The 22,597-nt window shown below is 32.8% G+C and overlaps 3 protein-coding genes and 1 pseudogene across 3 annotated transcripts; 3 read left to right on the plus strand and 1 right to left on the minus strand.

Moving 5' to 3' along the window:
- Nucleotides 1-4,587: 4,587 nt before the first annotated feature.
- Nucleotides 4,588-6,092, plus strand: LOC130501402 (F-box/kelch-repeat protein At4g39560-like). The gene has a single exon (XM_056996312.1). It carries the CDS (start codon nucleotides 4,653-4,655, stop codon nucleotides 5,904-5,906), a length of 1,254 nt encoding a protein of 417 aa, XP_056852292.1. The 5' UTR covers nucleotides 4,588-4,652; the 3' UTR covers nucleotides 5,907-6,092.
- A 45-nt stretch (nucleotides 6,093-6,137) lies between these two features.
- On the plus strand, nucleotides 6,138-9,674 carry LOC108860303 (SUMO-activating enzyme subunit 1A-like). Its single transcript, XM_056996313.1, has 11 exons — nucleotides 6,138-6,425; nucleotides 6,590-7,413; nucleotides 7,824-7,875; nucleotides 7,985-8,180; nucleotides 8,259-8,338; nucleotides 8,426-8,542; nucleotides 8,715-8,765; nucleotides 8,845-8,911; nucleotides 9,029-9,132; nucleotides 9,219-9,323; nucleotides 9,413-9,674. Exons 2-11 carry the CDS (start codon nucleotides 7,331-7,333, stop codon nucleotides 9,524-9,526), a joined length of 969 nt encoding a protein of 322 aa, XP_056852293.1. The 5' UTR covers nucleotides 6,138-6,425; nucleotides 6,590-7,330; the 3' UTR covers nucleotides 9,527-9,674.
- A 1,302-nt stretch (nucleotides 9,675-10,976) lies between these two features.
- LOC130501403 (uncharacterized) lies at nucleotides 10,977-11,343 on the minus strand. Its single transcript, XM_056996314.1, has 2 exons — nucleotides 11,179-11,343; nucleotides 10,977-11,135 (listed from the first exon to the last, which is right to left on the minus strand). Exons 1-2 carry the CDS (start codon nucleotides 11,341-11,343, stop codon nucleotides 10,977-10,979), a joined length of 324 nt encoding a protein of 107 aa, XP_056852294.1.
- A 5,574-nt stretch (nucleotides 11,344-16,917) lies between these two features.
- Nucleotides 16,918-19,421, plus strand: LOC108858871 (peroxidase 49-like; annotated as a pseudogene).
- Nucleotides 19,422-22,597: the final 3,176 nt, after the last annotated feature.

The following is a 22,597-nucleotide window of genomic DNA, read 5'->3' on the forward strand; positions in this document are numbered from 1 at the left end:
AGCTTCATAGATTGGAGTTTTAGCTACCACTTCATTGGGTTGCTTTCCAATGATCTGTTTTTGCTCTGCTTTCTTCTTGGGTACTTGCAAAATTTTCTTTGCTCCTGGACATGTACCTTGTACCTTTGGAGCTTGCAGTGAACTCTGGTATGAACCCTTCTCTTGCTGGTTAATCTTCTTCTTCACAGCTTTAGGTTCCTTTGGTTTAAATTTCACAGCTTCCTTAGCCTTGCTCCTGCTGGAAGATGGGTCGCACAGAATATCCCTCGGCTTGGGATCACAAGTCTTCTTGGGTTTAGCCTTAGGGGTTGACCTGACTGCCATGATCAATCTCTCTGGCTCGGCATAATTCTCTTCTTCTGCTTCTTGGATGAACTCAGCATCTTCTACAAAATCCTTATGTAGAAATTCCTTCATCTCTTCCCAAGAGTACTCTGGTAGCTCAAGCTCAAACCGTACACAACTGTCTTGTTCCCAATGCACATAAGCATTCTTGATTAAAGTTGCTTCAGCATACAGTGTCTTCTTCTTCTCTGGAATATTGTGGGCTTGGAACCAATCCTCCATATCTTTCTCCCATCTGAAGTAGTCTTCTGGCCCTTGGTTATAGCCTGAATATGTGATGTATCTTGGCTCATCATCATCATCTCTTCCAGCCTCACTTAAGACTTCATTCTCTTCAGCAGAATCTGGATGGCTTTCCGGTTCATTTCCATAACTTACTTCAGAGTAGTCTGAACTGACTTGAGCATCAGTTTCACCTTGGTGATCATCCTCCTGATCAGAATAAGGTAGCTCACACCATGGTATTTCCTTGGATCGAGACTCCTCTTCATCCTCTTCTTCAGGATCAGAGTATGGTATTTCACACCATGGCCTCTCTTCAACATAAGGCTCCTCATGTTCTGAGTTATAATCAAAGCCATCTTCTTGATAAACCTCTTCTGCTTCAGCCTCTCCATTGAAACAATCTTCTGTTTCTACTCCATAAATCTCCTCTTCATGCTGGCTGTGTTCTTCTAGGCTGATCTCGGATCCAATCTCCTCTTGATACAACTCGCCCTCATGGTTGTCTCTCTGGTCAGCTTCTTCTCTAGACCAGTCTACCGAGCTGGTGTTGTCTTGATAATGGTCTGGTGGTTCTGGTTCAACCTCTCCACCATCTGGATCATCATCATAATCAGTATTGGAACAATCATCTGTCCACTGATCTTCTTCATAACCACTCTCTTCATCAGACAACAATTGTTCTTCTTGCTCCCAATCACAATCACTTTGTTCTTCATCTCCCATGGTTCCTGATGCAACACACAACTCGTTTGTTAAGTGTTTTAATGGGTTCAAGAGTCAAAGACAAGTGAAACAATAATAACAATGGCTAAACTATATGCTTGGACAGAAATTAAAAAAAAAGATAAATATGATGCAATATTCTTTTCCTTTTTTTTTTTAATGCAAGCAATATGGTATGCACGAAATATATAAACTCAAACAAGAAAATTAACTTTTTATTTTGGTTTTCAAATTTATAGAAATAAAGAACAAATTTTTTTTTTATTTTATTTTTATATATGCAAGCAAACCGAAAAAGGAAACTAGGAAATAAACTAAATGCAAAATTTTAAATATGGCAATGGGAGCTGGGGGAATGAATGCAAACAACTAGGCTGATATTTCAAAAGAATTTCGTGGATCAAAACCACTTAACTCCTTCTCAAGAACAGCAAGAACACAAATAAGCAACAATGGCAGAAATAAAATAAGAAATCAAGCAAATAACAATTTTTATGGTTTTTTTTTTTTTATAATGAATGCTAAACTGAATCAAAACAGCAACTAGAACATAAATAAACTTTTTATGGTTTTCAATTTTTTCTGGGAATCAAATAACAAGAACATAAACTAAGCAAAAAGATTTTTATGATTTTTTTTTTGATTTTCAAATAAGAACACAAAAGCAAATAAAATGAAAAACGAATTGGATAGATAAAACCTGATGGATAGGAGCTTTTGAAGCTCTGATACCAGATGATGTAAGACTGGAATCACTCCAACTTTAGATCACTTGATGATCAGCAGATTCCAAGCTTAGCTTGCGGAAGGTGGGATGTTGGTAGAGATGGTGGTGAAGTTTTGATTGACTCTCTCAATCCTTGGGTTTGATCGACTCTCTCAATCAGTGAAGTCCAGGGGATGCTGAATCTCTCAACAGCCTAAGAACTACGAATCAATAGCAACAAATGACTCTCTCAAATGAAACTAATGACAAGAACAAACTCAAAGACACACTTTGAAGAAGAAACTGAATTTCTTATTGAATAAACTTATAGATTGAAAGGTGATTTTTACAATTCACGACCAAGAGCTTATATACTGCTCAGAAACAATAAAGCTAAGCTAGAAAATCAGAAAAAGAATCAAATAACAAAAGGAAGTAGCCGTTAGGCCATAAATGGCTTTCTTGGCCAAAAATAAGGAAGGTGAAGATCTTCTTGAGTCTTGAGAGTTTTGTGGGAAAACTCTGATGCCTTGGAACGTCTGGATTCATTGGAATTATCTTCATAAGGCTCTGGTCGTCGGAATATAGCCGTTGGTGATTTATTCTCCAAGCTGGGAGTAGTACCGAACAAGGAAACTTGGAGTAATTGGAGATCCTCTTGATCACATGCTGGCTGGTGTATGTTGTAAGGGTGGAATGCTCTTCTGGACTGTTGGATGTGTACTCTGGATGTCTTTGATCATGTAGAAACTCTCCTGGTCGCCAAGTCTTGGTTTGACAAAGATTGAACCGGTGAGACTCCAAATAAGGCAGGTGCAGAACTGGTTTGACCGGTTTTGGAGATTGGACCATAACTTCAGATTTCCGTGGAATTTTCTCTTCATTCTTGGCTTGATGGAAAGATAAGAGATTCTTCTTGAAGTTCATGATTTGGTTTGGGTCAGAACGCTTCGTCGTTGGGCTTGAAACATCTTCTAAACTCGGATACTCGCAGGTGGATGGGCTGGGGAACCTCCGGTTTGTAAAATTCATATCTTCCTGGTTTGAGTAGCTTTGGGGATGCTTCCAATTGGGATTGTCTCCTTGTTTAGTGTAGAACGCATGAAAATTGGTCTCGTATCTAAATTCCTCCGGGTTGGTGAGATACATCGTCTTGACTGAACACATATCCGGTTTGGTCCGGTTTGGAAAGACTTCTTCTTCTTTTGGAAAGGCTTCCTGTTTAGGAAGGACTTCGTCTGCTTCTGGACAGGCTTCCTGTTTAGGAAGGACTTCTTCTTCATCGGGAAGGGCTTCCTGAACTTCTGGATCAGCTACTGATTTGATGTCTTCATCACTCAGGCACATAAATCTTTTCATATCTATGATTTTACTTTTCGGTTGGATATCTTTTTAAGACTCTATTAACAGCTCTCTGAGTGCACGATTTGATCTTTGTTTGTATTGTTTTCTCCTTGGCAAATTGTTTTCCGCAGAAGAAGCTCATCCGATTAAAAAGTTATGATATCGGATTCGACATGCAACCCTTTTCTGGAAAGACAAAAAAATTTATATGTGTGTTTTTGATTTTTCAAAAGTGATTCAGATGAACATATGATCTACTGATTAAAAGAATAAGTGAGAAGGGGATATAACTGCAAAGATTGGTGTCGATGGAGGATGTATCAGATTTTAGTATTCTATTTTGAGAGATAAATGAAATCTTTTTTTTTTAGCAAGACTTTTCTGGAAGAAGGAAATTTTGTCCCGCCCTAAACACACTTATGAAAAATCGAACAAGAGCATAAATTTAAAACAAAATGATTGTCCCGTCTTCTAAAGGGCGGGTCAAAATCTAGTTTATTTTACTATGATTAGAAAAATACTCCTCAAAACTGATACAAGAAATAAAAAATAGAACTCATGTATCCTCCTCATATGTGCACTTATGGAAGTAATGGAGCAGCTTGATCTTCATGGAGCAGCAAGAAGAGCACCCAGAAGCTTCCTTAATCGTCAGTTCCGCGGACCGGCCCGCTAAAGACTGTGTATTAGGTGGGGTGGAATTGGGATGATATTTTTTGGGTACAGCAGCCCGTGCGGGACAGCCCGCCATGATCCGTTTGACAGAGAGCTTGTGGTTCGGGACGGGACGGGGCTGGACGACCTGTTTGACATCATTATTTAGTATAGATGTAAAGTTACGAATAAATATAAACGACAGGCATCTCGAAGTACAACGTCATCATTTTTACAATGGTCAAATAGTTACGTTAGTAAGACCGAACCTAGTTCTTGTTGTAAAAAGGTAATGTGGGGACCACAATGCCAAAAGTAGAACAACTAAAAAACTTTATTAAAAAGAAAAAAAAAACGGAAAAAGGAGTACGGTAACAACACAAACGGATCTGGTGGTCGTAAGTTTAGATAAAAGGAAAAAAAAGTTAAAAAATCTCAATTATTGTTAGGGTTAAATCTTATTGAGAAAGAAAAAGGAAACAAACCTCAATTTTTGTTGTTCCAAAAAAAAAAAAAGGAAACAAACCTAAAAAAAAAAAGAAGTAAATTATAGTTTTGTTCCTTGTTCGGATCGAATTAGTAATTCAGAGTACCCTTTATATACAAGTGGGAGCAACTGCTTTCTCTTGGAGAAAAGAAAATCCAAAAGTAAAACATGATCTCAGTTTATGGTAGATATAAACCAAAACAAAGCACGATGAAGAGGAATTACAGGAAGAAACAGAAGAACTACTGTCCGCAGCAGGACTGTAAGTTATACGTGTTGCCAGATGATATCGTAATGAATTGCTTGACCTTTGTCTCAAGGCTGGACCACGGATCCCTATATCTGGTCTCGAAGCTGCACCGCTCTCTAATGCTTTCCCCGGAGTTATACCAAGCCCGATCCCTAACTGGTCGTACCGAACGCTGCATCTATTTATGTTTAAGCATCCCTTCAGATCCGTTTGCACGCTGGTTCGCCTTCTACCCAAAAGCCCTAGATCATCCTAGTCGGCTGCTTCCGATCCGGCCACACTTGTATCAGCCTCCGGAAGCATCTTCCGTGGTGGCACATGGTTGGGGTATCTATGTGATTGGTGGGATGATTGGCAGGAAGCGATCGTCCAGGGTCTTTTTCCTGGATTGCCGATCTCATACATGGACCAATCTCCCCTCCATGGGGTTTGCTCGAGCTTCTGCTGCAGCTGGCGTGGTGGACGGGAAGATATACGTTTTTGGAGGTTGCGAGAAACCAAATTGGGTTGTAGAGGTTTTCGATCCAAAGACGCAGACTTGGGATGCCCTGTCGTTGAACCAGCCTCCTCCGCCAGATGATATGAACTCTTTAATGCACGAAATCGCAGTGATAGAGGAGAAGGACAAGACAAAGAAGATTTTCGGTTTGAATGAGAAAGGTAATGGACTGCTTTACATTCCGAGTCAAGGCATATGGAAAACAGGGAATTCAGATACCAACGAACTTAGAAAGGGTTGGCATGTGATAGACAATGTCATCTACTCTTGTGTAACCGGTGGCTGGATATTGTGGTGTGAGACAAGTGATTTGGAGTCAGCAGCGGGTGAGATGAAGTGGAGACAAGTTATGGGCTTGGATGATCTAAGGGGCACCCTTTGTGCCTCCAAACTGGTCAATTATGGTTTGGATTTGCCATCCCAACACCTTGACGGTACGTTTCCCGGTCACAAACTGAGCAACTCTGGTCCCAACATGTTAGTCTTCTGGGACTGTCCTGCTATTGGTGAATGGGAGGTTTGGTGTGCAGAGATCTCTTTACAAAGGCGCAAGGAAACTGGCGAGATTTGGGCAACTGTTGAGTGGTCAGAAGTTGTCACAACGATCAAATTTCCTTATTATCGGCGTCCTTGTCACAGTAAAATTTTATATTCTCTATCCTTCAATCTTTGAAATCTCTCTCTCAACTCTATATATTTTTTTGTTAGAAGTCTCCTCCTTTTTTCCAATAAAACATTCTGCACTTGTAATGGATTAAAAACTGTATTGTTGTTCCTGAAGCACAACATTTGTGTACTTGTTCATCTATTCTTATACCTTTCAGGTTGACTTTCTAAACGATCATCATCTTCAACAGTTGCCATTCATGTCCTCTTTTCTATTTTTTAATTAGTGTAATATCAGTTGTGGTATATATAGCTTTGACAAATCTTTGGAAAAACATTGTTCTGTGCTGCAATTCTTAGTCTACGTTAGCTTCTTACAGCGTTCCTTGGTGCTGTAATAATGTGTAAAGAATCGATGATATTGAAGAAAATATCATAGCTGCCAAATATGAAAACGTTCCTGATGATTTGGACCAACCCTGTTTATTCCTCTCTTTTCATGTTAAACTAAAACTCAGCGTGTGAGAGTAATCTTTTATGATTATGGACATTTGACGATGGTTTTGGAGTGGCCTGAAACAACAAGGTACATACCATCCCACTTTCCTTGTCTTGCTCAGTTACATCTGTCTTTGTAAAGAAGCTAGTGAGTCTTATTATTTCACCAACTATTTCTTTTGCTCCACATCTTATCATCTATCTCTGCATATTTAAATTTTATCTGTTTTTTTTTTTTTTTTTTTCTGACAGCTACTAGGCAATAACATACTCCAAACAGTACTGGACGAGTTTACTTGATCTTTTCTGTTAAATGCATAAGAAGAAAAGTCTCTATAAGAAGCTAGTGAGTTTTTTGTTGTTGTGTGTTCAACTTGAGTCGGAGCTGTTCTTAATGATTATCTATACTCCGTTTCAAGTTGAATAATAATTCTGGTTATTCCGATCAACTCTGCTTCTCTCCTCTTCGCTTATTATTATTATTCCGTTTAATCCTATATAAATTTTTGTTTGATTTTGCTGGACAAGCTCTGCTTTTTCATTGGGAGAGGAATCAATCTTCGCTTCCTTTGTCTCCTTGAAGATGAAGAACATAGATGATTGATGAAGCGATGATGAGTTAGCATGAATTCAGAATAGTCGGCAAAGTCTTGAAGGCGTTTTTCCAGAATTGTCGATAGCCCAGCGGTGGGACACGTGGCTATCATGCGTACATCGTTATCTTTTGCTAGGGTCATGTGGCAATGATATGGGCTTCAATTTTGGGCTGTATGTTTTATCTTGTAATATGATCGGTGGCTGAATTTACTTGTATGATGCCCATTGGGCTTCTTATTTCAATGAAATCATTGAAATGAATCAGTTGACAAAAGAAAAACCCCTCCCCCTCCCTCCCCTGGCACAAAAAGTTTAGACATTTTGAAAATTAGATTTTGGGAAGCTCCATTTTCTGAAAGCAAAGATTTTCTGAATTGTTAGATTTGAGTTTTCTGAATGGACGAAGAAGAGCTGACGGAGCAGGAGACTGCCTTGTACGATCGCCAGATTAGGGTTTGGGGCGCTAATGCTCAAAGAAGGTTACTTCTTTCTCATTCACGAATAAGTTTCTCTCAATTTCTCAAAAAGCTTGTTCCTTTCAGCCTTTATCATCTTTTGGCTCGCTTTTGTTGGAGTACCAAACTCGATTTTCAATTCGCATTTCCTAGCTACTACTAGTATAGAGTTTGGATTCTGCTTCTAGACTAGTAAAGTGGTAACTTCTGAGTTTCGTTATGTTTGGTCTGAGTTGAGACATTATCATCATAGTGTTGAGTTCATGTAGAGTATTAACTTGATATTTTCTTGGTACTACTGATAGATACATTACTCGTTTCATTCACATTTTGAATTTTTCTGAAGCTTATATTTTTGATACTAAACATTACATGTATTTACATTGCCACCTTTTTGATTTAGTGTGAGGAGGTTGATGTTTTTTTGCTTGCAGATTGACCAAATCTCATATCTTGGTTTCTGGAATAAAGGGGACCGTTGCTGAGGTAAGCTGTTAACTCTTTTATCACTTACTCGTGTAGATGTCATACTCTTTTGATTAGTTAGTATCTTACTACATTGTTTTTTTGGTTTTGGTTCCATTTTGTTGTGTAGTTTTGCAAAAACATTGTGCTGGCAGGAGTCGGTAGTGTGACGCTAATGGATGATCGCTTGGTGAACGAGGAGGCCGTGAACGCAAACTTCTTGATTCCTCCTGATGAAAATGCGTACAGAGGCAAAACCGTGGCTGATATCTGTTGTGATTCGCTCAGGGGCTTTAACCCTATGGTCCTTGTTTCTGTATTCAAAGGTTTTACCTCTCTCCTTGAATCGTTTTAATTAACTTATTAGACTATAATGACTTTGATCATTCTTTCAAATGTTTCAGGTGATTTGTCAACACTTGACACTGGATTTTTTGAGAAGTTTGATGTGATAGTTATTGGCTACGGTTCTTGTGCCACCAAGGTAGTGATAACAGCTTTAGTATAGATCCCGTTTCATGCTTTTGGTTGCTCCATACATTTCTTCATATCTTTTTTTTTTGTTCTGCAGATGTCTGTCAATGAACAATGTCGTAAGTTATCGAAACGTGTGGCATCCTATACAGTCGATTGCAGAGACTCATGTGGCGAGATATTTGTCGACCTTCAAGACTACAAATACACAAAGGTACTTACATGATTCGATGTTGCATCTCTTATGTTCATTATATACTGTTTTGGCCGTTTCAGGCACATAAGTCTTTTCATGATTTTACATTCCCTTTTGAGTATTTTTCATTAACAGCTCTTCAAGTGTGAGATTTGATCTTAGTTTTCCTTGGCAAAATTGTTTTCCACAGAAAAAGATCGAAGAGACAGTTGAATGTGAACTACATTTTCCGAGTTTTCAGGTATTTCTAACACTAAATTTTGCTATGAATAATTGTTACATCTCTGAATAAGAAGTAAGAAGTTGGTTCACTGCCACAGGAAGCTATATCAGTACCTTGGAAACTGCTTCCTCGGAGAACAGCAAAGCTCTACTTTGCTATGAGAGGTGGTTACTATTTACCACCACAGCTAATAATTATTACTACCTATAAACAACTGATTGTTGGAATCCTAAGAGAGATAGGTACACAACACACACTAATCTTTGGTGTTAATATTTCAGTAATAGAAGTGTTTGAGGAGAGTGAAAGGCGTAAACATGGAAAATGCTCAGTGCTTGATCTTGCCACAGTCTTGGAAGTTAAAAAGAAACTATGTGAGGCTAACGTGAGTGTTTCTTTTGTTTTATGTTTTTCAGTTCTGTATGAATGTCACTCAAAGCTCACTGAGTAAACTGAATATTGCTGCGACAGTCTGTGAGCGAGAGCCATATACCAGATAGTCTCTTGGAGAGACTTATCAGTGGTACTATCGAATTCCCACCAGCTTGTGCCATTGTAGGAGGAATATTAGCACAGGTTCTCTCTTTTCCTCTCACTCTCTTTTTTGCATTTGTATATTTTCACATTGAATTTGACTGACGAGAGAGGTTTGATGGGTATTGCAGGAAGTGATCAAAGCTGTATCAGGCAAAGGAGACCCGGTAAAGAACTTCTTCTACTATGATGCTCAAGATGGGAAAGGTGTTATGGAAGACATCTCCAACTTTTTTACCTCTTAAACCACTGAGTTCTGAGTATTCATGAATCTAATTATCTAAGAGAAGCTAATTATGTCTCAATCGTTTGTTTGCATCCATGTTATGAAGGTAGTGCAATGCTTGTAGAAAATGTTTGAATTGTCAATTTTCAAATTTGGAATTTTATAATTCTATTAAGGAGTAAAATCAAAATTAGTTACTGGCATCTCATAAGATTTCTACCTTTTATAAACCAAGTTCTATCGTCATTCTACTCTTTAGTTCTTTTGTTTTTGTTTTTTTTTTTTTGTAACAAGACTCTTTAGTTCTTAGTGAAGTAAAATGAGAGAAAGAGAGGATTGACACGAGCTACTGAAGCAGCAGATGAGTGAACTTGAGAAAGAATGGGTCACCATGAAACAGGTAGAAAAAGCTCATCTACAGTTTCGTGTATCAGTTGGAAGTTGTCGAGTTTGTGGAAAACTCTCTGATTATACTGATGCGCACAATACGATAGCATTTCATAATTTTCTCATTCGATTTGTATTAAATAGCCTGCTTCTAAAGTTTCTGCACCTGTGTTGTTAAGGATAGTTTTTGTATAAGATGGAATTGATTGGTACTTTTCTAGTCTATTTATCTGTTAGCTCTCACGTAGTAATATAAATCTTGCTTGCAACACAAGTTAGTAAATCTAATCATCACTCAATAAACGCGTGTAGTCCCTGGTTTATTTCCTATCCTTCTTCCTGTCTTGTTCGACTTCTTGTGCTAAAAGCTACCATTTTTCAATATATTTTAGGCCCCCAAAGAAAGGAGTCAAAGTGGCTGCTAAGAAGAAGCCGGTATGTGCTTATGTTTTTTTTTGCTCTTCCTGTCTCTCTGACTCTGAAGATGTTACTAGGGTATGTCTATTTTTATAATGGTGTGGAAGGAAGTACGAAAGTCGAAAGGGAGTAAACCCAACTTCTTTTCTTTCTTAGATATTCAATCATCTTCATTAGACATAATCATTTAGTGTGAACAAAGTATACAAAGTATACCAGATAGTGTGAACAAAACAATAAGAGACAACCAGGGCGGGCTTAATAATATGAAGGGTCCTTGGGCAAAATGTTCTTTAAGCCCCTAAAATTAGTTAACTTTAATTTTATCATCAAAATATTATTAGAAAATATAAAGCAACTTATCGAAATTTATTAATTTGTTTGTAATTTTAAAATATATAAAATTTAGACTATTATGTTTTTTAAATATTGTGTAAATATGAAACTGAAAGTGCAAAAAAATTAAACATTTGTATTACTTAAATAGAAAAAAATAACGTTATATTACTTAAATTTGTTTGATTTTAGGTAGGTCTAAGAGAGGACATTACTTAAATAGAGGAGGTCGCTGAGTGAGAAGAGGATGATCCTGCATCATCGATGATCTAACCAAGACCTGCATACTCCATCTACGGGTTCCAAGCGGCATCCGTATTCATGCAGACCTAATCTGAGTCTAGATTAGGATCTTGGTTGATGCTAGGTCTTACGATTTGGAGTTTCGGTGGGGGATCTTGGGTTTGTGTCCACTCTCTAGTTTCTTTTGTCGCTTTTGTGATCGGCTCTACCAGAGTGAAGGTCCTTTTTGGAAGATCAATTGATTCCTAGAGATCCATAGGTTCCAACAAATCCAAACCGAAAGCGTACCTGGCCTAATCCCACCGGTGGGAGAGATGGGACTCTTCGGAGCTGTTCAAGGTCAGAGCTTGTGGATGAGACACAATTTGGGTCGATGATTGAAGCTATCGGTGCCAGATTCCATACCTCCGTTGCATAAGGGCAAGTAACGAGCATATGAACCACTGATTCCATCTCATTACATCTCAGGCATCGGTTAGACAAATGTATGTTTTGGACAGAGAATTGTTCTCTACTGGTAAAGCATTATGTAGGGAGTTGCAAAGAAACACTTTGATTTTTTCCGAGGCTTTTAGGTTCCAAACATTTGCTAACCACGCTTGGGACATGGCATGCCTTTTGTTTAAGTTTAAAGCTGATTTTTCTTTGTTTGCAACAAAAAATAACAAACCAGAAACTTGGGGATGAATTTAACAGCATTGCCTACTCTCACAAGCCAAACAAATCAAATATACTCAAGACCACTTAACATCTGATGCATTTACTATATAGAATGACAACAATCCCTAGCTATTTCGGGGACTATGGACGGTTTGAAAAGTATTTTATAAATTTGCGGGCTGGAATTATTAATACAAATTTAGAGGCTTATTTACATATAATTGTTTTCAAAAAATTTGGAAGCTTGAAGCGAATGTTTCATCCGGCTTGCCTCAGGGCCAGTCCTGCGTGTATCCCTTAACTGTTTTGCCTATAACAAAACACATACATACACAAAAAAGCATTCAAACAGGTTGCTAATACTCTGAGTCCCCATCATCAACACCTCTAAATCGCGCAACAATATCAACACACAGGAGCATATCATGAAAAAGAAAAAAAAACTGTAACTATAAGTAACCTTATTCATATGGACGCAGAGTGGGATGATGCATTTAAATCTGTTTTTGAGTTTGAATTTAAATTTAGATTATAGTGCTCGTTGCAAAAACGAGCTATTAATACGGCCACGAGAACGGCGGATTTGGCCGGAAAAGTCACCTGATAAATCGAAAAAGTCTTTTTATTCAATCAAAACAGAGTTTCAACACTTCTATCAGACTTACTAGAACTGTAAGTCTAGTGACCGTTGGTTTTTGAGGATACTCCTTTAACTTTCATGTTTTGTTTCTAGAAGGATTGGAAAGAAAAAAAAATGTTCAAAGCTTTGGGAAAATGAATTTTAAAATCTTTAACTATTTGAAATCAACACTTTTAATATCAAATTATCTCGTGGGCAGATTTAATATCCTCTTGTTCTTTTTCTGAATTTTTCAGAGAGCATCTATTTTAGAGATTTCTAGATTTAGGAAAGCCAAACCTATTTTTTTCCTAATTGTATTTCATGTTTCTGTTAAATTAATAATTAACTAGATTTTGACCCGCGCTTAGAAAGCGCGGGTTTGTTTTCGAAATTGAATTTAAAATTTTAATGAATTTATATATAAGAGATAGGGTATAGGTTTAGATATATTTATCTGGGACCGTTAACCGAGCTCTACCAAACTGAAAAAGTCAAAACCAAATTAACTGAATTTCATACTTCTTCTGTTACGAAATAATATATGTTCTAGAGTTTTCACACTTATTAAGAAATCACATAAACTTTTGATAGTAAATGCAATATTTTCTACGTTTAGTTATTTCCTATAATTTCTACCTAATCTCAATTTAGTAAACACAGTTAATGTCTTTGAAGTTTACAATTTATTATTATATATAGATATTGAAAATGTAAAATAAAGATTTTTTAGAATCAATTTTTTTTTCTAAAACATGAATCATTCTGAAACGGATGGAGTATAATTTAGAGAAACAATCTTAAATTATCCGATATTTAAAGTGAAAATCTAAAATTATCCAATATATTTTTTTTATCCACAAATCTGTAATTACCCGAAAAAACCACAATCGAACTAAAACTGAGTTAGACCTATTTTTCCATATTATCTGGTTCATAAATTTGCTACTAAGTCGAACCAAAAACCAAAACAATCTAACTGAAACAAAAAAATTATAAATAGCTAAACTGTTCTTAAATTTCTAGAACCATAACACCAAAAACCAAAATACTCGAACCGAAACCAAATGTTGATGACTAATAGTTTATATGTACATTTAAATGCTGAGAAGAGAAGAAAATACTCTATTTAAAATTAACTATTTTTAATGGGTAGACATACAGTGAAACCTCTATAAATTAATAATGTTGGGACTACACCAAAACTATATTTTTATTAATTTATAGAGATTATTAATTTATCGAGATAGTAATTGAACCAAAAACCCAATTTGGGACTATGAAATTATATTAATTTATAGAGATATTAATCTATCGATTATTAATTTAAAGAGGTTATACTGTATATGGTTTATAAATGTATTAAGATATTAATCCTTTTTTCTATATTCGATCCAGACCCGCATCCAAACTGGTAAAATCGGTGGCCTTATATAACCCGGGCTGGCTTATATTTTTCATGTAACATTTAGTATGTTTTTTACCAACTCATATGTTTCCAAAAAAAACAAAATTTAATGAAACACTATTGATTAAAAACCATTGATTGACCGGGCAAAATTCCAAATTTTTTTTATAATTTTTTTTAAAAATTATATATTTTATAATAGTATACAAAATTGAGTAAGTTATTGATTTGTCATCTCTATAATATTATTTGAGAAGTCAGTTTTATACGTGTCACGTTCACGTTAACTCTCACGATGGTTAATTACACGGATACCCTTAATGAATTAAAATTATTATTGTTAAATATTTTTATTGATTTTTTATTTAGTTTCCTTTTTAAAATTTTCCAAATAACATATATAATAAAAAGGAAACATTTATAAAGTTTAAAAGAAAATTTAAAAACGAAAATATATGCCTATATAATATCAGTTAAATATTTTTATTGATTTTTTAGTTAGTTTCTTTTTAAAATTTTCTAAATAAGATATATAATAAAAAGGAAACATTTATAAAGTTTTAAAAAGATTTAAGACGAAAATATATGCATATATAATATGATTTCATTAAAAAGGAAAGTTCACAAAATAGCAACATAAAATATACTTTTGAAGTAATAAATACTTTATTTATATCTATATTTTCATAGATGAAAAATATATATTTGTATATAATTTGATTTCATAAAAGAAAATTTCACATAGATAATCTTGATATTAGTAAAATAAATATTATCTATTTTAAAAAATAATTTTAAACAATACAATTTCAAAATAATAAAAATATTTTTATATATCTATCTATTTTCTTAGATGATTACATAAAATAACTAAGTAACATAAACAAATACTGTTTATTTTTAAGAGATATTAGAGAATGAAAATAGATTTTAACAGTAAACATCTTTTAATCAAATAATTACAAAATATTTTAAATTAAAATAACACGATATATTTTAACAAGGTAGATATATTATATTTATGATTATTAAAATATATGTTTTCTTAATATTAGATAATTATTAAATTTTCTTTTAAATTTTTATGTTTGTGGAACTTAACATAACCATAATCAAAATATGAAAGCAATATGAATTCAGAATTTTAAGATTATTTAAAATAAGTTTAGTTTACCATTCAATAAATCAAAGGCATAAAATTATTTAGAATTTATAAAATATTTTAATTACTGTAGATATTGATATGTGTTCATGAGTTTCCAAAAATAAACCAGTTACTTATGTATGTAACTTCATAGTGATCATTGATAAATATATGAAAGTAAGTGCACATTAAACGATAAATAAAAATAATTTGATATGATTTAACTATAGTAAAATAATTATATTTCAGTTTGAATTTGTAATAATACATGCAACTTAATATATTCACAACATGAGTAACTCGCCTAATCCAACTTATATCTAATATCATAGATTAAACTACAGTAAGAATATATAATTTTATAGTAATAATTAATTTTATAAATATAAATTATAGAATGATTCAAAATATATTAACAAATGAAAATAAAATATTAACTAATTGTTACAATTTTTTTTTTGTAAAATTTATATATGTAGGTATTAGACTTCATAATATCATGGTTGTATTAATTTATTGAATTTGGAATCCGGCACTTTAGTTTATCTTTTATTTCATTCTAAGCACAATATATCTTAATTTATAAATAGTCATCTTAAAATATATTTGCATATAAAAGATAACCAACCAACCGAGCAACCTAAATGCAATTAATAAAATTAATCAAAATTTAATATATTTAGAATAAAAAAATATTATAATTGAATTCAAAGATATAAATGCAAACCAATATATCCAAATGATAACTAAATCGACTGTAAAAACAACAAAACTGACAAATTATAACATATACAAAATCGAATGTCTAATTAAAGTAATATAATATTATTAATATAAAACTATGCATACAATTATAAATTTATATAAAATTAAAATAAATAGCAACTAATTATTATAGTATATTTACTTTATAAATATTTATATCCGTGCATGAGCACGGGAAATCACCTAGTATAAAGTAAAGCATTATATTTATATTTTTCAATTTAAATTATAGGTTTTGTAGTGATCAATATTGTTACAGTTTCAAGTAAATAATTGTTTATTTTTTAGAAGCATACAATGGATTTATACCTATATAAAGTTAAATTATGATTGCTACAATGAGATAGTAACCAAAAAAATAGTATAGATATTTTGTTGATTTATATTATTTTTCTATTTGTTAGTATATTTACGTGTCATCAGATTAGATAATCGTAGTTGATGGGATAATAAATATGATTAATCTTATTTAATACTATATTGTTTTTGTATATTTTAAGAATTTGCTAGTTTGTAGGGATATTCTTTTGACTTCTTCATCAAGTTTGTTTTCTATAGATATCATTTTACCTAAATTACTATACGAAATCCAGCAAAATATAATTAAAAAGGAATATATAAAATAAACTTTTAAAATACGTTTTGGAAGTCGGAACAATATATAGCCAACTTTATTTTTGGGAATGTTGGTTTATAATATGTGAATACATATAACTTTATTTTTGGGTAAATAGTTCAACTAAATTATGTGGTTAGTATAAGTTAATCTATTTACGTGTCATATATAACCACAAATAAAATATATTAATATGAAGCACGCAAATAGTTTTATTACGCTGGTTATTTTTGGTTTAGTCACAAGAGAAGAAATTGTCTTGGTTTGTTATATGTCCGGTTGATATACAATCATGTAAAAGGCCAACCAGTTTTATAGTTAAATTATGGAAAAATGTAATTATAATGAAAAAGTCCAACAACTTTGTTTAAGTAGATTTTTTCAGAATGTTTCCCTTTTAATAGAATATAGATATTTGATTTTTTTTTTAAAAAATCACAATTAACAATGATTTCAAAATTAAATCTGCTTAATAGTTGGATCAGTGATGAATTCAAATAGTTAGAGACTTGAAAGTACACATTTCCTCGAAGCTTCATGTGGTATGAAGAAAACGACAAGCAGCTTCATTTGGTTACTTTTTTTTTCTTTCGTTACTTTTTTGGTTGCAAGAAGAGCATGGTGGAATGACACGTCAACAAAATCATATCGTCTAAAGAAAAGAGTTTCTTCCTGTCCCGTCTTTGGTACTGAAAGTCAAACTAAGACGACTGTTGCTAACAAAACCCTAAAAGTTACTCTTCATAAATACGTTCTTATTCTATCTAGCAATGTCACAAAATTTTCCTATCTTTTCAATCTTCTTGCTGAACGCAATGAATAATTACATACTAGTTCTCTGTCTCGTACTTATTCTTTTTCCTTCCCTTGGCGGTATAAGTATTTACTTTTGCTACAATAACGATGGGGGAAAACTTTCACCCGATTTTTATGCCCATTCATGCTCCCGAGTGGAAGCTATTGTTAAATCTGTTGTCACTACAGCTGTTGCTGCAGATACCCGCATGGCTGCTTCCTTGATGAGACTTTACTATCACGACTGTTTCGTTCAGGTTAATTCCTTCCACATTATTCATTTGATATTTGTTTATTAAGTTAGTTATTTATTAGTTTACAAAAAAAAAAAAAAAAGTTAGTTATTTATCGAAGAAAGGTAACTGTGAATGCAGGGTTGTGATGCCTCGTTGCTCCTAGACAGCAGTGAGGAAATTCTGAGTGAGAAAAACTCTCATTTAAACCGTAAATCGGCTCGTGGATTCGACATAGTTGACATGATCAAAGCTCAGTTGGAGAATGTATGCCCTGACACGGTCTCTTGCGCTGATATCCTAGCCCTAGCCGCTAGAGACTCCTCTGTTCTTGTAAGTGTGCTACACTATCTCTGTTAATAGGGGAAAAAATCAGCTAAACCGGCTTTGTTTTTTGACCAGAGTGGAGGTCCTAGCTGGGTCGTCCCACTAGGAAGAAGAGACTCACGAAATGCAAGCTTGAGTGGTTCAAACAACAACATTCCTGCCTCAAACCTCAGTTTCCAGACAATCCTCACAAAGTTTAAAGATCAAGGACTCGGCCTCGCTGACCTTGTTGCTCTCTCCGGTAAGCTTCCTTTCAAGGAACACCATCGATGAAACCATTAGCCCAAATAATTCAAGTCCACAAATAAAATATAATTTTTATAGTGTTACCATAAAGATTACAACTCAGCTGGCGTTAGTCATTATTAACAGATTACTAGATTTTGACCCGCCGTTAAAAGGGCGGGTATTTTTCCGTTATTTGTCAATGTATTTATTTTTAACTTAGGAGTGGTGATTGATTTATGTAGATGTGATAAAGTGTTTGAGTTTTTGATATTTGTTAGAAAACTATTTGAAAATTATGCTTTTTAAATCCATTTGAAATCTATATGACATAAATTATAATAAAATAACATAAAAACTGTAGTCATATATTTTGGGTATTTATTGGTTTTCAAATAATTTTAAAGTTTCAGATCATTTCATAGGTTTTCCGGTACTTCTAATTTTTTCAGAACATAAATATCTGAACCGACCTAGACATATTATGTGCTTAATTATTACTTGTATTTTACATGTACTTAAAATTTTGATTCTAAACCGATCCGAACATGAAAGGAACCGACCTAAATCCAAATAAAAAAATCAATTATCTATTTGGGTCCCAAATGTTTAGGACTCAAATAACCAAGATAGAAAAAAAATCGACCCAAATACCCGAATACTCAAATCTACTATCTAACTATATTTGTGTGAATTTTATAAGAGTTTAATTTGTTAAATTGTTATGGATTAAGATTTACTTGGTAGATTTTTAATACTTCAATAGAAACATATTTGTAGGATTTTAAATAGTTTTTAAACTTTCTTAATATTCTTATAATACTTTTTATAAATAAGTTTAAGGTAAATATAATATATATATATATATATATATATATATATATTATTTTAACATATGATTTTCGAAAATAATTTTATCAAAATTTATTTTCTAAATATTTGAAACTATATAATGTAAGATGTTATGATACATTATGTCTAATGATATTATTAGTGGAAGTATAGGATATGATATATTACTTTAGTTTAAATATGATCATGATCTTAGTGACATTAATATTGATTCTGGTCGTAGTTTAAATATGATTCTGATTGCAAAACACAATTATTAGGATCCCACAATATAGAAGTTTTCATTAATTGTTCATGGTACACCAAACATAAGTCGACTTATATAAGTCGACTTTTCAAGACTGCTTCCCTTTTAATAGAATAGATTCCACGACATCATTATTGATACATAGTCTTGTTTGATCTCTTTTTAAAAAAATAAATAAATAATAATTTGGGCTGGCTCTGACCATCCATACTAATTCTTTTAATTTAGGGAGCCACACCATCGGATTCTCAAGATGCACGAGTTTCAGACAGAGGCTATACAATCAATCTGGAAATGGTCTTCCAGACATGACACTAGAAGAATCCTTCGCTGCAAACTTGCGCCAAAGCTGTCCAAAAACCGAAGGTGATGACAATCTTGTGGTGCTGGACATGGTTACTGCTGCGAAGTTTGATAACAGCTACTTCAAGAACTTGATAAAGAACATGGGTTTGTTGAACTCGGACCAGGTTCTGTTCTCAGGTAATGATTTATCGAGAGAGCTTGTAATAAAGTATGCAGAGAACCAAGAAGCATTTTTGAGCAGTTTGCGGAGTCCATGATCAAGATGGGAAATATATCTCCGTTGATAGGTTCGAATGGAGAAATCAGAAAGAACTGCAGGAAGATAAACTCTTGAATGTTTGATATTTGCAATAATGAGTGATATTTGCTACTTTTGGGGTGTGTTGTTGTTTTACTGTTTGTTTGTTGGGTGTGTTTTTTTTTTTTTTGATCAAAGGGTGTGTTTGTTTTTATTCAATAATTTAATGTAATATAAGTTGTGATTCTAGTTCCACTACAAGAGAACATTCCATATTCTAATAAAAAGTTTCCAATAAAGTTCTCCGTAACTTCTTGGATAGTTCACTGGAAGTTTGTAGCAAATTCCGAGAAAACGTGTGTTCTCGGTAACTTCTCGGATAGTTCATTGGAAGTTTGTAGCAAACTCCGAAAAAAAGTTTTGTAGCAAATTACCTGCGACTGAATGTTGTCGGAAAAAGCTCAGAACAGATGACCCCAATTATCGGTTTATTCTCGGTTTATTCTCGGAATCTGAAATTGTGTCTGCTCCTTAAAGTTGAGCATTTTCATTCTGAGGGAAAGCCGATAAAAACGTTTCCCGGAATACCTTATTGTATATATTAAACAAAGCCACATCTTGTGAAGAAACAACTTTGCACCCAAAATTTTTCAGATGATAACTTCTTCTTCTCCGAGGAGTACCAGATGCTTAAGGCTGCGTACGCTGGGCAAGAACATTCCATCACCAAGGAGATCGGGAACAAGTGGAGGATGATCTCTCCATCTGATAGAGATGTAACAAAGTCAAACCCTCTCTTGAAACATAAGGACTGATATTATTTTGATGGAATTTTGTTCTCTTGAATGAATTATGAAAATAAGTTTACTCGATTCATGGGCTTAATATACTATCGTCTCAAACTCGCTGATCCTGTCCCTGATACCGTCGCATGATCGTCATTCTCATGTTTGATTTTTTCATGGTCCAAATTAATTCGCTGTGATTTAGATAATTCGGAAGAAGCTGTGAAAGTAAAACACAGTCTCATCTGGACAGGGAACCGACGTGGGTCAAAAAACAGACTTAACTAGTTTGGATCTACTGTGGGCGTCAGAATAGCCCTGTATAATTTTGAAAAAAAAAATGCAGACTCAAGACAGTAAAACCACCAGAATACCAAAAGCAGTTTAGCTCTTTTTTCATATTCTATTTTTGTATATGTAAAACCGAGTGTTTATGACTTCACATTAGTCTATAAAATTCATCTTAAAAAAAACAACATGATGTTAGGAAATATTTAAAAAAAAAATATTATTTATATCTTAATATATATATATATATATTGTTATCTGGAAAATAATATTTTCTATTATAAAAGATTAAGACTTAGAACAATTTATAATTAGATATTAATCAATCTAAAAATGATTTTGTTTATATATCATGTTTTCCATGATTTTAGATATTTTTTCTATTATATATTAAAAATAATTTGAGAAGTGAATTTGTTATGTGTCATGTTTTCTATGATTTAGGTATTTGACTTATTATATAATTAAAACGAATTTTCTATTAATAATATTAGGTTATTTTTATATTAACTAATTATTATAATTAATATGATAAATCATCAAAACAATATTTAAAAAGATAATTCTTATAATATATATATTTTATCTGAAAAAATAATACTTTCTATTATAAATGATTAAGACATAGAAAAATTATAGTTAAATATTAATCAATAAAAAGTGATTTTGATTATATATCATGGAAAATTTTAGATATTTCTTCATATATATGATTAAAAATAATTGTATATATAATAATATTAGATTATAAGGTATATTAGCTAATTGGTTATAAACTAATATAATAAAATCATCAAAATAGAAACATGTTTAAAAACAATTAAGACAATTCTATATATATATTTTGTTGTTATCTTGAAATAATATTTATTTTTATCATACAACATTAAGATATAGAACAATTATAATTAATTATTAATCAATCAAACATATTTGTATAAAATATTTTCTAAAATATTTCTAATATATAAGTACTTTTAAATATTTTCACAATAATAAAATATATATTTTGATGAATTTTTATCATATATATATATATATATATTTAGTGTTTGATTTAAAATTAATGTTAAAACATAAATAATTATTTATTATATAGATTTTTGAATTAGTAAAACATAACCTAATAATTATTTGTAAGTAAATTATGCCCGCATGTGCGGGCAAAACACCTAGTTCATCTTTAAAAAAAAACAACATATTCATTTTCTATTTCCATTATGTTATGATAATTTCATCACTATTATTAATACAAAAGCACAATTTTAGACCTAACTTGATTTTAGCTAGAATATTTTTAGAAAAACTATACTCTATATATTTTGCCTAACATATATTATTATTAACTACTTACGCTTTAATATAGTCTAAGTAAAAAAACTAAAAGAGATTAAATCTTATAAATATTTGTCGACCAAACTAACAAAAATCTCAATTTTTGCCCATATATTTGGAAACTATTTAACAAATTAATTACAAAAAAATAAGATCTTCTTTTTTTAACTCTGGATAATTATGTTATTACAAACTATGAGATGTTACAGACGATTTACAGCCGACAATTCTACCCGTCACTGACTGCATCACCTCACCTGAACCACCTATCGTATCCATGCATGACGGTACTCCTTGCGCCATGCTGCAAAACCTCTTGTAAGCCTTCTCTCTCTTAATTCGCATAATTACATCTTCATTGGGACTCGAAACCCAGACCTCCTGGTGTAGAAGCATTAATGAACCCTTAGTCAAACCATTGGACGAAAAGGGCTTCTACACAAAAAAATAAAATCTTCAAAATAGTATTTTTCAAATAATATTAGCTTTCAACAAAAAAATTCCTTAATATTCACACTATCCAAACGATCAACAAGTAAACAAATTTGCATCTAAGATTTTGATCCCAAATCATTTTAGAAATACATAACTTAAACTTGGTTTATAAAGAGAAATTTGGACACATTTTCAATTTAATTATCAGGTGTAAATTAGGCAAAATAAGTTGTTGCATATTGAAGAAGAATGGTCAAAGTCGGAACACTTATCTTGGTTTATTAGTTGGGTTGGTTCAAAATTAAAATAATTGGAGACAGGTTTTCTTAAGAGATAATGCATTTGGTTTAACATTTTTAACCCGGTTGGAATATTATTTGGGTTAATTAAGTTAATATTAAACAGCGGGTAAATTCATCTTAGATACTT

This window comes from Raphanus sativus, unplaced genomic scaffold (assembly GCF_000801105.2).
Source record: "Raphanus sativus cultivar WK10039 unplaced genomic scaffold, ASM80110v3 Scaffold0185, whole genome shotgun sequence".
Lineage (NCBI taxonomy): Eukaryota > Viridiplantae > Streptophyta > Magnoliopsida > Brassicales > Brassicaceae > Raphanus > Raphanus sativus.

What these genes read in the sequence shown, in the direction of transcription:
- LOC130501403 (XM_056996314.1), bottom strand. Translation starts at nt 11,343, where the DNA reads ATGGAATCAGTGGTTCATATGCTCGTTACTTGCCCTTATGCAACGGAG. An exon ending in CACCGGTGGGATTAGGCCAG is followed by an intron (nt 11,136 to 11,178) that starts GTACGCTTTCGG and finishes ATGGATCTCTAG; the next exon opens with GAATCAATTGATCTTCCAAA.
- LOC130501402 (XM_056996312.1), top strand. Translation starts at nt 4,653, where the DNA reads ATGATCTCAGTTTATGGTAGATATAAACCAAAACAAAGCACGATGAAG.
- LOC108860303 (XM_056996313.1), top strand. Translation starts at nt 7,331, where the DNA reads ATGGACGAAGAAGAGCTGACGGAGCAGGAGACTGCCTTGTACGATCGC. An exon ending in GGCGCTAATGCTCAAAGAAG is followed by an intron (nt 7,414 to 7,823) that starts GTTACTTCTTTC and finishes TTTTGCTTGCAG; the next exon opens with ATTGACCAAATCTCATATCT. An exon ending in TAGGAGGAATATTAGCACAG is followed by an intron (nt 9,324 to 9,412) that starts GTTCTCTCTTTT and finishes TGGGTATTGCAG; the next exon opens with GAAGTGATCAAAGCTGTATC.